At 39.4% G+C, this 14,779-nt stretch overlaps 1 protein-coding gene across 2 annotated transcripts in view; it reads left to right on the forward strand.

The window, feature by feature from the left end:
- LOC141433244 (dual specificity mitogen-activated protein kinase kinase 7-like) overlaps window positions 1–14,779 on the forward strand; it is an 89,771-nt gene that overhangs the window by 10,143 nt on the left and 64,849 nt on the right. For both annotated transcript variants that reach the window (XM_074095231.1, XM_074095308.1), the window contains exons 9-13: window positions 193–331; window positions 1,823–1,959; window positions 5,127–5,228; window positions 8,008–8,089; window positions 9,903–10,003. In XM_074095231.1, the coding sequence (XP_073951332.1) occupies window positions 193–331; window positions 1,823–1,959; window positions 5,127–5,228; window positions 8,008–8,089; window positions 9,903–10,003 (561 nt within the window). The remainder of the gene's footprint in view (window positions 1–192; window positions 332–1,822; window positions 1,960–5,126; window positions 5,229–8,007; window positions 8,090–9,902; window positions 10,004–14,779) is intronic.

Here is a 14,779-nt window from a genome sequence, read left to right on the forward strand (position 1 = left end):
GTAAAAGTAACAAAATTCGGAGTTGAAATAAAAAATACAAAAATACTCCAAAAACCAATTTCAAGTACAAGATTCTATTGAAGTTTTGTTAGTTCGAGGTGAATCGCTGCAAGAAATGTATGCTTTTGAGGTAAAGAATGGCTAAAATGAAAGAGATGTGTACTAGTGCTTATATTAAGTCTTTGCCTCCAGCCTTACGAAGAACTACAGGCAGCGGCCAAAGTACGCCAAGCTGTTGGAACACCCGTTCGTGGTCAAATCCGCTCGTAGCAACGTGTCTGTGGCGGACTGGTACGCCGTGATCACCGGCGGACACCCCACGCCGGCCAAGGTATAATAAAACGCATAATATTATTTGTCATAATACGAATTGGCCTAAAAAATTTGGCATAACAATAAAAGCTCATACATAAATAAATAAATAAATATCACGGGACAATCCACACCAATTGACCTAGTCCCAAAGTAAGCTTAGCAAAGCTTGTGTTATGGGTACTAACCAACGGATAAATATAATTATATAGATAGATACATACTTAAATACATATTAAACACCCAAGACCCGAGAACAAACATTCGTATTTTTCATACAAATATCTGCCCCGACACGGGAATCGAACCCGGGACCTCAAGCTTCGTAGTCAGGTTCTCTAACCACTAGGCCATCTGGTCGTCATACATAACACTTATTTAGCGTAATAATGAATTTGTATTATTGAAATATGCATATGGTTCGATTCCCGTGTCGGGGCAGATATTTGTATGAACAATACGAATATTAGTGCTTTGGTCTTGGGTGCTTAAAATGTATTTAAGTATGTACTCGTATCTATATCTTTATAATTATATTTATCCGTTGCTTAGTACCCATAACACAAGCTTTGCTAAGCTTACTTTGGGACTAGGTCAATTGGGATGCACCAAAAAAAATTACCTATAGTTTTTATTTTATTTTTGGAGAGAATAGGATATTTTAAAATACCATTTTCATTGATTTTGAATTTGGATGAGTATTTAATTTTTATATTTTTTTTACGAAATACGCTGGATGACGTCACAGTGAGACAGCCACGTTCCATTGCCTGGAAAAATTCAGGTCGTACATAACATAATCTGTGGCATTACAATGTGACAATAATTCAAGCACGGCTTAGGGTCCTAAATGAACCGTGACAAATACAAATACAAAATAATTTATTTGACCAAAAGAGATAACAGTATATACAACTTATTAATCCGTCAGAGGCCAAACTAGACTAAATAGTTTTATTTATCTCTCTTCTTTTAGCTTCGATTATTCCTATGTTTGTTTAATACTTAAATACTCGTATACATTTCGGACTTTACGATAAATGACAACTGTTTAAAGCCGGGTGCGCATCATGTGATTAAAGTTCTATCTTTGTCACTCTTTGCTATTATAAGCAGGACAGGAACATTTCGAACTGTCAATTTGCTTAAGAGTGTAGACCTGCTTTATAACTGCCTTTGTGACGAGACACTGCAGGGGTCAAATGAGGGTCATTACTTAAATTTTGTTTATTTAATTCAGTTTATCACATTTTTGTAATCTGATTTCTGCAAACGCTTCACAAAGCCTATTTCTCCGAATGGTTTTCGATTTATTATATGTTGTCAAAAATTGGGACATCCCAATTTGTGAATTGTCCCGTGATAAGTAGTGTGTGCCAACGCTCTACGAAGCCGAAATTAGCCGAGTCTCTTTCCAAACACCGATGTGCAATCTTTGTGGCCGGGTACTGTAAATCGCTGTAACGTTTGTGGTATAGAACCCTAGTGCTAAAGCTGTCGCCCCCCGCAGACGGTGACCACAACCGCCACCCACACAATGACGAGCTCGCGGGAAAGCTTCGAGGCGCCGGCCACGCCGCAGCCGGTCAGGAATTTCGTGACCAGCTCGCAGTGGACTGTTGAGCAGGTCACGCCGACGCCGGCCAGGTAACTGACACTGTCAAGGCTTAAGGGGTCCGTGCATGGTATAGGTGTTATAGTCGTTCCAATCGTTTATTTAACTTTTGACAGATCACGCACGTCTACTGAACGATCGCACAACAATCCTCGCAAACATTTCTTGTGTAACAGAATGGTCAAGACATGGAACAAACTACCAGAACATGTAGTCTCAGCACTGAATGTGAACCAATTTAAGAACCGGCTAGACCAACACATCAACAATACAAAGAATACTTGACCAAGGAACAGCTAGATACAGGCAACTATCAGTTGCTTGCAACTGCCTGCCTGATAATTTATATAATAATAATAATAATAATAAGTTTTACAATAATTTTCGGTACAATGTACTACAGAGAATACCGTACTTCATGGACGGGTACCACACACATAGTGATTTCCCATTCGTAATGAATGACCATAGACTATAAAAACTGTTTTGAAGTAAAACGCATTTTATAAATAAAACATACATTAAAAATTATTGTGATTATATTTTATATCAAAATAATTTAAAAATAATATATACATTAATATGCTTTTAGGGATTAAAAAGTTAAAACAACAAAAATAGGCACTGTAATACTATTTTTTAATTATACCTACCGCGGGCGTCTCGTTGTGAGTGACAGCAAACTGGCGTCACTGCCGCGTCCAGTTTTGCCGCTTTTTAATTGTCAAAAATACAACCGAATTTATAACCTCCTCCTTTTTTTTGAAGTCGGTTAAAAATTACAAATTACCGTCGGAAGTGATAAACATAGTGACTTAACATAAATGGTTTATTTTAATATGTAAGATAAAGTAACTTAAACACCTGTGAATGTTTATAAAACAATGCAAAATGTTGAGCATAAATAAAATATGAATGTGTTAAATCGATTAAAACTTCTTCATGAATAAAATCAATTGTTAAAAGAAATCTAATCAGTAACGCATCAGGGCATCACTGTTCTAATTAGTACTCGAGCTGTCAAAAGTTAAATAAACGATTGGAACAATTATAGAGGGCTGTTTATCGCAACTCGACATCTAACGGCCTGGCCACGACTGTGGTCTTAGCGGTTCGCAATAGCTTAGCGGTATCGAGCCGAAGGGACGTATATTTAAATTAAAATGGCGTTATCGAAAATTGCTCTTCAGTGCGTCGAAAGTAGCTCCTATTTCAGGCAGTACATTTTGAATATCAGAGGAGTGGACGAATTGAACATAAAAAAAATATACAGCCGAATTGATAACCTCCTTTTTTTGAAGTCGGTTAAAAAGTAAAGTCTTTTGATCACATGCCTCAACTTATGCTGAGGATGTTTCGTCAGCCATATGGCGGGCCTAATTAAAAATTCGTCGATAAATAGTTTTGTTAACCATTTTGTCGCACGAATCGTCTAAAAAATGTTGTTCCTTGTTTTACCGGCCGATGCGTCCCGCCAATAACGCAATACGGCACTCATATTATTTTTCACACCTCTCTTTCAGAAAAGTAATTTTTCCTCCCGGACGAGAGGTAGCAAAGTGCAACTTTTCTGTTCAAGGCTTTGCTTTGTGTTTTATTGCAAATGTTATTTTTTGAAGTTGACAATTGTAAAGCCACGCCATTTTCTATGCTGGTTGTTCTTTAATAATATTAAATTTAGTTTTTCTTTTTCTAGTTTCTTAATGCTCGGTGTGAAAAGTTGTAGGAGCCACTCGGAAGCAAAATTATTTTCATCTTGGGCGTTAACACTTGAATCCCTCATTACGCTCGGGATTCTATTTTAGAATCCCTCGCTATGCTCAGGATTCTATTGTAGAATCCTTCGCTACATTCTGGATTCAATGTACGCCCTTGCCGTAAATACACCATTTTGCTCCCTTGTGACACGAATAACTATTGATACTTGGTGTTAAAAATGAAACACGGTATGAGTATGGTATTACCATGTGTGGTTCAGGATTGGCATTACAGCACTTACGTAACGCCAGTGTTGCCATGCGTGGCGCGCTTGACAGAGCCTGAGATCTGGACGCGGGAAAAGCGATCGTCAATTGTCAGTTAGTAAAAGAAGTCTGGCCCGAGTCGACAGTCTCAGGAACTGTTACGCGTTTCTTTATTATTTAGCTAGGCTTTTCCTTAAGTTAAATGATATCATAAGGGATAACTCACGTCTTAAACCGAGTTTAGCTCGACATGTTTCGAGCGGTGGCGCGGAGTGTGCGTGTTGCGGCAGCCGCCGAGTCGCGTGCTCCTGAGAGGAAGGGCTACGAAATAGCTCGAAACATGTCGAGCTAAACTCGGTTTAAGACGTGAGTTATCCGTTATAATATTGTCCGTTTCATGTTTTCCTTAAGTTACTGTGAATCGTTATCGTTGAGTCGTTATGATAGTTGAGTTTAGATCATTGGATCATAACTGTCGGAGTGACATAGGGCATATAATATTCCAAATATGGCGTCTGCGAAAAAAAATATTTCGAAGGAATAAAAAAATATATTTTGTATTGTAACAATATGGGAATCAAATGAAAGCTAATAATTAGCCCATTCTAAATATATATGGTTTATAATATTTTTAATCTACTATTTTAACAAAAATATCAAAAAAGTGTAAAATATAGAACATTCAATTAAAAAAATCATAAACCCGACTGCTTTAAAAACGAAAAGGATGAAAATAAGTCTCGTGGTCTAGAATTCTGTCAAGAAGCTCATTTAAGGTTCAACAGTCGGGACCCATTCAAATCGTAACCAGCTCAAAAAATCTTGGTAATGGGTCCCGACTGTTGAACCTTAAATGAGCTTCTTGACAGAGTTCTAGACCACTAGACTTATTTTCTTCCTTTTCGTTTTTAAAGCAGTCGGGTTTTTTGATTTTTTAAATTTAATGTTTTTTTGTTCTTGACGACCGGATGGCTAAGTGGTTAGAGAACCTGACTACGAAGCTTGAGGTCCTGGGTTCGAATCCCGGCCGGGGCAGATATTTGTGTGAATAACACGAATGTTTGTTCTCGGGTCTTGGATGTTTAATATGTATTTAAGTATGTATTTATCTATATAAGTATGTTTATCCGTTGCCTAGTATCCATGGTACAAGCTTTGCTTAGTTTGGGACTAGGTCAATTGGTGTCAAGTGTCCCATGATATTTATTATTTATTTATTATTCCATCTGTCGTAGGGCGTGGTGGGCGACGGCGGGGCCGCACGCCGGCGGCAGCAGCTCGCAGCCCGCCAGCCTGGAGGCCGACTTCGCGAACCACTCGCCGTACCCGCGCCGCAGGTAACGACCCGCCTTTGGCTCACTCAACTGTTTATAGAAAGAAAGAAAGAAAGAAAGAAAATATTTATTCGTGACAAACATGAGAACAATGGATAAAAGAAATAAAAAGAGAAAAAAAAATAAGTTATGCATGTCACGAAATGGTCCCAAATCAGCAATCTGCCGGTCTTGCGAACGGCGCTGGTCTTCCTTTGAGACCATCCAATCATCAAACATTAAAAAACACAATAAAACAGTGAAGTAAAAAAAAAAGAAGATCCATATATTAAAAATAAAACGACAAAAAATTACAATATTATCAATTAATGTTACCTACCCTACCAAGAAGTAGATTATATAGTTTGTTGTTCTGTCTCGTCAACCTCCTGAAGCCCAACATATGATTATTTTGAAAAAAAAATATGATAAAGCAATTAGGCACTTGTCTCACCGCCAGCGAGGACACGATTGGCTATCGACTATTTTCTCGCTCAAGAAACGAACAAAAGATATAAGATCCTGTGTGAGTAAAAGAGACATATATTAATAGTTGATCGCTGGCGGTTCACACTGTCGGCGAGAACTCGCTCTTACATCTTTTGTCGCAGCGACAAGAGCTATAAAACTCGCTGAGCTATAGATACTCGCTCAGCGATGTCAGCTTGGCGGCCGCCCCGCACGAGCGAGTCGAGTGGAGCGAGTAATCGCCCGTCGCACGCGAACACTCGCTTACAGCCGAGCGACAAAACTACACTCGCTTCTCGCTGCTCGCCCACTCGTTTCTAGTTACTCGCTCTGCTCGCTTCTCGCTCATCGTCGGCGGTGGGACAAGTGCCTTAGAATCTAATTAAGATTGGTTTTTTGGAATCTTTTTGTATTTTTTATTTCAATTCCAAATTTTTACTTTTACGGTCACTGATGGACCAGCAGTGGTGTAGCGGTATAGCACGCGGTACGGAATACCGTGACCCGGGTTCGATTCCCAGTGCTGGTCTTATTTTTCTGGTTTTTACTGTGCATCTATATTTCAGTTTGTATTTTCAATTTAGAATCTAATTGTTTCGAGAATAAAGTCAAACAATAGAAAAACAAAAGATTATACTTTGTTACACTGTCATATATGTTCTATTGCACATTGGGCCGCACGAGGGTAACGCATTCACTGCCACCGACGCATATGTGCGTTTTCGGAACTTCGCCCAGTGCCGCTTCATAATTATTCATACATTTTGAACGCACATGTGCGTCGCTGGCACCTGTGGAAGTGAGCGTGGAAGAAAAAGCCGTGGTCGCCTAGTGGTTTAAACTGTCGCCTCTCGAGCAGAGGTGCGTGGGTTCAAACCCCGGCCCGCACCTCTGAGCTTTTCGGAAATTCTTGTGCGAAATTACATTTGAAATTTACCACGAGGTTAACGGGGAAGGAAAGCATCGTGAGGAAGCAAAGGAACAAGGGCAAAGAAATAAGCGATGTTCTTCCTTCATCTCTGGTGAAGTATTTAGTGCGTAAAGAAACGCTATAGTTCCTAGGAACAGCCAAATGAACTACTGTTATTTCATTAAATAACAAAATTATTGTTCAATACATTCTTTGAATCGCGAATATTACAATCGATTTGAGAATCATAATTGACTGAAGTCTATGAAATGATTGTTTATGAATTATAAAAACTATAGTTGTAAATTCAATGATGCGTGTGAAGTTCCCAATCCGCACTGGGCCCGCGTGGGTACTATGGCCCAAGCCCTCTTGTTCTGAGAGCAGCAGTGGGACGTATATAGGCTGGGATGATGATGATGATAACTGTCACAGTCAGTCATTTATTAAAACTCTAAGGGGCTGTTTCACCATCCATTGATTAGTGTTCATCATCATCATCATCCCAGCCTATATACGTCCCACTGCTGGGCACGGGCCTCCTCTCAGAACAAGAGGGCTTGGGCCATAGTTCCCACGCGGGCCCAGTGCGGATTGGGAACTTCACACGCACCATTGAATTTCTTCGCAGGTTTGTGCAGGTTTCCTCACGATGTTTTCCTTCACCGGTAAATTTCAAATGTAATTCCGCACATGAATTTCGAAAAACTCAGAGGTGCGAGCCGGGGTTTGAACCCACGACCCTCTGTTTGAGAGGCGATAGGTCAAACCACTAGGCCACCACGGCTTAGTTATTACGGCTTATTGATTAGTGTTAAGTGACGGTTAAATGTGATGCCGTCTCTATTTGTTTTGTCCGAATAGACGGAGACGGCATCACATTTAACCGTCAGTTAACACTAATCAATGGATGGTGAAACAGCCCCTAAAACTAATTCGAAAATGCAGGTATATCTGTACATATTGTAGAAAACTTATGATATGCATGTAGATAAAGTTATGTATGTGTCTGTTCATAATTCACTCATAAAATATTATACAACTCGCTATCGCTCGTTATATAAAACCTCGCTCGTGTTTTAATGCCTTTCATTATGTATCAGTCACATAAATGGGCCAATCAACTTTTTTACCGACACTAATCTGTCCGCGACATTTTTCAAACAATTGCAGATTTTTGTAAGTGAACATGTTTTTTCTGTAATTTAATAGATGGTGTACATGAATACATGCCATCCTACGCAAGTCCAACCTATTAAACCGTGAAATATCTTGTTGGAAGTACGATTTTTTGGTAACGCAGGAGACAATGTTGGTAACGCAGGAGACGCCCAAAGTGTCGGTAAAATAGTTGATTGACCCAAATAACTAAAACGTCACCGGCGGCAAAGTTCCGCTCCCTTGTAACCGTCTCGTTTGTCGCAGGACGATAGACGCCTGCGCGTCGCCGCCGCCGCCGCCCGTGCGCCGCGTCTCCGCCGACAACCGCTGGAGGGCGTCACCCGCGGTAACACCACAGATTATAAACAAGTAGCGGAATTTCTCATAGAAAAAATCAAACATCAAAGGGATTGAACTATTCCAGTTATCGATGTTATCGAATCGACTCTTCGCTTGTTATCGCCTTGCAACATTATTCTGTAACATTTGACCTCTTTGATATGCGACTTACATCTATGGGATGGGAGGTACACTAAAAAATTTTTTTGTGAAATTTTTACTGTACCATTTTGTCGGCATAGCTTACATGCATATTCGTGCAAAATAACAGCTTTCTAGCATTGATAGTCCCTGAGCAAAGCCGCGGACAGACAGACAGACAGACATGGCGAAACTATAAGGGTTCCGTTTTTGCCATTTTGGCTCCGAAACCCTAAAGAACTTGTTAAAAAGGTATGTGAGGGTTTTTTTGTAAGGGCAAAAATAAATCGCGTCAACGTCACATATCACACTATAATAGGGAATATTACTGCAATTTTCTGCCGTAAGAGTGCAGCACTATCACAAAACCGTTAAACAGTGTTTTGAGTATCTAAAATGCCATAATAACATATTGTTTCAATTAATTTTTTGGAAATATAGCTCTATCCTTACTATCGATGTAAATATCGTGTTATTTTGTTACTAATAAATATAATATAACACTATTTGGTCATGATCTGTCATGGCGACAAAATATAAAGAGAACTGACGTTGTCATGGGTTTGCGCTAGTGTCGCCCCCTGCGCAGAGCTTCGCCTAACATGCCCAATGAGGGCTATCGTTTTTTGTCTCACTAGATGGCGCACTGTTGCGTGAGGTTTTTGAGTATGGCTTTCAAAGTCTGTTATTACGGGCGTGAAAACAAAGTTTAGATTAAAATCATATTAAATACACCTTAAAACCGTACCATAAAAATATCGAGCATGCCACGGTGTTGCATAGTCCCCGTTTTGTTCGGAAAAAAGGGAGGACAAAGGTTTCCGAAAGACAAAACTGTCTCAAAACACAGACATTCATTGCCCCGGAACGCATATTTGCCATAATTAATTTCAGATATTGCAAAATATTCACAAAATTATTCTAATTATAAATAAACCCGCGTAGCTCGCCCAAAAACTATGAGATTTGACATTTCGCAGACCTCACGCTACACTAGCGCCTCTAGCGGCGAATTCATACGCGACAGCCCTCATTGCGACGCTTTGGGTGCCGTCGTTTTCCGATTGAGATCCTTTTCCGGTGGATATACATTATGCACTATATTCGTAGCAGCTGTTTAGCATTTTGCCACAGGCAATACCAGTGATGCATGTCGGAAATTCCATTGTTAATATAATAAGTAACTATATGATGTAGTATATAATATGAGGCGTATCATAGAGTTAATGATTATATCATGGACAGGGATATTTGGAAATAATTCCGATCCGCATTAGCGATCCCTTCAAATAGCGAACCTACTGTGTTAAAAATAAAGTTGTGTTAAATACTTGTGATGTATACATATCATTTAATAATAATGTAAATCTGTTTTAAAAAAAAAATATACCTTGATTGAGTTTCTTGCCGGATTCTTCTCAGCAGAGGTTTTTCCGAACCGGTGGTAGATTTTTTTTGACATTCATAAGTGCTTGTTATAGCCTAAATTGAATAAAGATATTTTGACTTTGACTTTGATGTGTATATGATAATTAATTTCTTATGTAACTCCAACTTTTCTAGTTAATTTAGTCTCTGTTCAAAATTTGTGAATTTTATGTTATCTCTATTATTACGACTGAAGGACTTCGAATCCACGGTCATGAAATAAATTTAAAAAAAAATGCGTTCCGTTCCAGAGCTCTGGCAACACTAGTCCCATTGTCCTGCAGAGGTTCTACCATCAAAGCCAGCAGCGGCGGTCACGCGTCGATCTGCACGCCACGCCGCGGCACAGAAGGTAACTAAAAGCAACTCACAACTAGGGTTGTAACGGAGGCCTTGTTAGCGGAGGCGGAAACGGATGCGGAGGTTAACGGAGGCGGATGCGGAGGTTAAGTGCTTCATTCAACTCAAAAATCTCTTTAATTTCTAAAAAAACTGCCAAATCTCACTTGTTTTCGGCGTCATTGTGCATGTGACTTAAATAAACAATCGACCAAGTCGAGCAAAACAAAACCAAAGGCACGGCCGTATCATACTTTTCTCGAACCCATTCAGGCTATTTTCAACATTACTTTGTACAAAATCACTTGAAAAAATCGTCGGTTCAATCAAACATATACATTACAATTTCGTACGTCCAAGTAACAAGACAGGTTGATTCCTTGTCGTGTGTTATTTGACGTACGCCCGCCCCCACCCCGATCGCGTTCCCGCTGCGCGCCGAGATAGTTAATGAGAAATAAACCTCCGTTATAACTCCGCAAAAATATTGCGGAGGCGGAGGCGAAGATACGATTTCTTGCGGAACTTCCGCAGTAACGGAGGCGGAGGCGAAGTTCCGTTACAACCCTACTCACAACCACCTACTTCCTGTACAGTCGCCATCGGCAGGGCTACTACGAAACTCGAAGTTCGTATAGTACCGTCCCTCTCGCTCTCGTATTAAATAGTACAAGTGTCAGAGGGACCGCACGACACGAACTTCGAGTTTCGTAGTAGCCCTGCGGGTTTCGGAGCGACCAAGGTAGTCAAAAATATTCGAACATGCACCCTATTGTCAAGGCGTTTGAGTTCATGCTCCGATATTTTTGATCACCTTGTCCGCTCTGAAATATTTGATAGCGACTGTACCACGAGAATACATGTGGTCCACCCTAAAGTTGATAATCGTTTGCATGTCACAAAACAATAATGCCAATAGACGTGTCTGTCAACTTGAAAGTTCGACTTTAGCGACATATTCGTTTGATGGGAACTTGATTAAAAATTGATAGACCACTTAGTTGGCTGGCCGTAACACAAAAATTACATGTGTAGATTTTTAGGATTAGAGTGAGTTAGTTTTAGTTATATTTTTATTAATTATTGTATATATTGCGTGTTATTTATTAAATTTAAATAGTTGTTAATTTTCTCGTACATTAAAGTGACAATTATGTATTGGAGCGCTTTTTATGTTTGTGGTAAAGGGACCAGATAGCTGGGTTTAGCGCTGTCTCTTTCTCATGCAATACTTTGGGGAGAGACGTGCGTTAATGCGGTGCGAGGTAGCATTAGATATACAGACTGCGAAGCTTGGCGTCTCGGGTTCTATCCCCGTTTGAGGCGAATGTGAAAAATGCGAATGTTTTTCCACAATTCTTGAATGTTTTAATGCATTTATAAGATTTTTATTATTTACTAGCGTTTACCCGCGGCTTCGCACGCGTAAATCATTAGATACAGCAGTTGAATTATTCCGGGATTTTATTAAATTCTCGTGGGAATCCCCTAAAATTACATCGTGGTTTTCATTGACGTTAAATTAAAACACCCATGCCAAATTTCATGACTCTAAGCCCAGCGGTGGTTATTTCGAGATTTTATCCCTATCCCGTTGGAACATTGGGATAAAAAGTAGCCTATATGTTATTCCAGACGTCCAGCTACCTACATACCAAATTTCATGACTAAGCCCAGCGGTTGTTATTAAGAGATGTTATCCCTATCCCGTGGGAATTTCAGGATAAAAAGTATCCTTTGTTTTAATCCAGGTTATAAACTAACTTTTTGCCAAATTTCATCCGAATCCGTCCAGCCGTTGCAGCGTGAAGAAGTAACAAACATACTCACTCACCCACACACTCACTCACAAACTTTCACGTTTAATATTAGTAGGATATAAAGTATGTTTATTCGTGGCACAGTTTGCATTTTGGTTTATGTTCCAAGTTAAAGAATAACACCAGTAACGATTGTATATTGTGTTCATATTTTGTTGTTTACACTTCTTTGAGTTGGGAAAAATTTAGAATATGCACACAGATATAGATTACACTAGATAAAGCAAACACCTCAATCTGTATGAAAACCAACCGTGTCACCTTTTTATATCTACTGTGACGTCTCAAGAGCGAATTAGCGATGTGAATTCCCCGATGTCCGCGCAAAATCGATTCAAATGCGCCGCCCGCCCGCGCCGTGGGACTCGAGTCGGTCACTAGTCATGATTAGACAGCGGTCAGTCTTTGTATGGGGCCAACCTCGGCGTTGGTCGGGGTTCGGACACGCGAAGTAGATGCATTTGCGTAATCTAGTGTAATCTATATCTGTGATCACGTGCTTGCTTAACGCGCCAAGCGAATGTCAATTTATTTATATTATAAGTGTGTAATAATGCGAATAAGCCGTGGTGGCCTAGTGGTTTGACCTATCGCCTCTCAAGCAGAGGGTCGTGGGTTCGAACCCCGGCTCGCACCTCTGAGTTTTTCGAAATTCATGTGCGGAATTACATTTGAAATTTACCACGAGCTTTGCGGTGAAGGAAACACCGTGAGGAAACCTGCACAAACCTGCGAAGCGATTCAATGGTGCGTGCGAAGTTCCCAATCCGCACTGGGCCCGCGTGGGAACTATGGCCCAAGCCCTCTTGTTCTGAGAGGAGGCCTGTGCCCAGCAGTGGGACGTATATAGGCTGGGATGATGATGATGATGATGATGAATAATGCGAAGCGAATGTCCAATGTATACTAATTAATTAATGATTTATTTTGAAAAACATCACATCAATATTACAGTCCTAGAGGTGACCTGCGGCTTGGCACGCGTAAACTATTCGGTCTGCTAGTTACAATTGAATTTCCGCGATTTTACAAAATTACCCACTGAAATTCCCAAAATGTATATCGTGATCTTAATTGAGGTTGTGTTAGGAAAAACTGTTTAAAATTTCAAAACTCTAAATCCTATCCCGTGGGAATATCGGGATAAAAAGTAGCCTATGTGTTATTTCAGAGGTCCAGCTACCTGCATAGCAAATTTCATGACTAAGCCCAGCGGTTGTTATTTCGAGATTTTATCCCCATCCCGTAGGAATATCGGGATAAAAATTATCCTATGTTTTAATCCAGATTGTAAACTAACTTTTTGGCAAATTTCATTCAAATTGGTCCTCCCGTTTCAGCGTAAAGGAGTAACAAACATTCTCACTCACTCACAAACTTTCGCATTTTTAATAATAGCAGGATTTACATAGACTGTCTAAGAAATAAAGGTAGGTATTGTGAATTTATTGTTGAGGTTATTCCAAAAAAGGTTTTCACTCAACATTTGTCGATACATGAATGTAAAGTGAACCCATTAGGACAATCACAACACATAAAGCTATCAAGACATAAATTACATTCACAAAGTTCCTCAGTATGTGTATTTTTAACCCCCGACGCAAAAAGAGGGGTGTTATAAGTTTAACCGCTATGTGTGTCTGTGTGTGTGTCTGTCTGTGGTACCGTAGTTCTTAAACGGGTGTACCGATTTGCACACGGTTTTTTTTCATTTGAAATTTTTATTTTGTACAATATCATTTGTCTATAGTAATGCCCACTTATCTCGTAATATTTAATTCATATTAGATTGATTATTATGTATCAAGTCGACAGTATTAAATTCCATACAAGGTTCACACAGCAAAGTGTCGGTATAATAGTTGATTCACCCATTTTAGATTAAAATCATATTTAATACACCTTAAAACCGTACCATAAAAATATCGAGCATCACACAGTGTTGCGTAATCCCGTTTTGTTCAGTAAAAAGGGAGGACAAAGGTTTCCGAAGGACAAAACTGTCCCAAAATACAGACATTCATTGCCCCGTTACGCATATTTGCCCTTATTAATTTCAGATAGTGCAAAATAATCACAAAATTATTCCAATTATAAATAAACCCGCGTGGCTCACCCAAAAACCGCTCGCTACACTAGCGCCTCTAGCGGCGAATTCATACGCGATAGCCCTCATTGACATAACTGCTCAGCTGAAATGGTTTGTGATTAGTGTTTGGTTGCCATGCGATTGTTTTTTTTTTTCGTGAACCGCCGCCTGCGCACAATGTCTATAGTAAATTTGCCTCAGTCCATAGCGAAGTAAAAAAAAATGTGATTTAATATTTCGCAATAGAATTGGTATGTTTTTGGTAAGAAGCTGACTTGATATTGTTATTTTCTGATCATATTGCATGCTTTTGTAGTAATATTTCTTGGTTGCTAATTGCATTAACTCTTTTGACGCAGTGATTTTATTTATTGATTTTGTTAAGTAAACTTGCTTTTTAATGCACACATGCTGATATCTAAGTATTGCTTTGCTCTGGTAATTAACACGTGTGTTAACAATAAGTCTATTAAGACCGTTTATACCTGCTGAGCTGGCAACGTTGCATTTTTGTTAGTTTTTCTCGATTGTTCCATAAAAATTGAATGAAAATTAAAAATGTGGTCTGATACAACTGTTCTTAATTTATATAAGTTAATGTGTCTACTCCAAATACTTATGTAAAAAAAAACGAACAAACGGTTTTTAAAGAAAATAAAAGTCTATCACGAATAATTATTACAGTAGACATTAACTTATGTATTATGAACAGTTTTAACAGACCAAATTTTTTGTGTTCATTAATTTTTTTATGGAATAATCGAGAAAAACTAACAAAAATGCAACGTTGCCAGCTCAGCAGGTATAAACGCTCTTAAGGTGTGGCCACGCCGATGCTCAAAGTACGCAAACGGTGCGGAATCGCAGTAACGTGCCGTAA

Source organism: Choristoneura fumiferana, chromosome Z (genome assembly GCF_025370935.1).
Source record: "Choristoneura fumiferana chromosome Z, NRCan_CFum_1, whole genome shotgun sequence".
Classification (NCBI taxonomy): Eukaryota; Metazoa; Arthropoda; class Insecta; order Lepidoptera; family Tortricidae; genus Choristoneura; species Choristoneura fumiferana.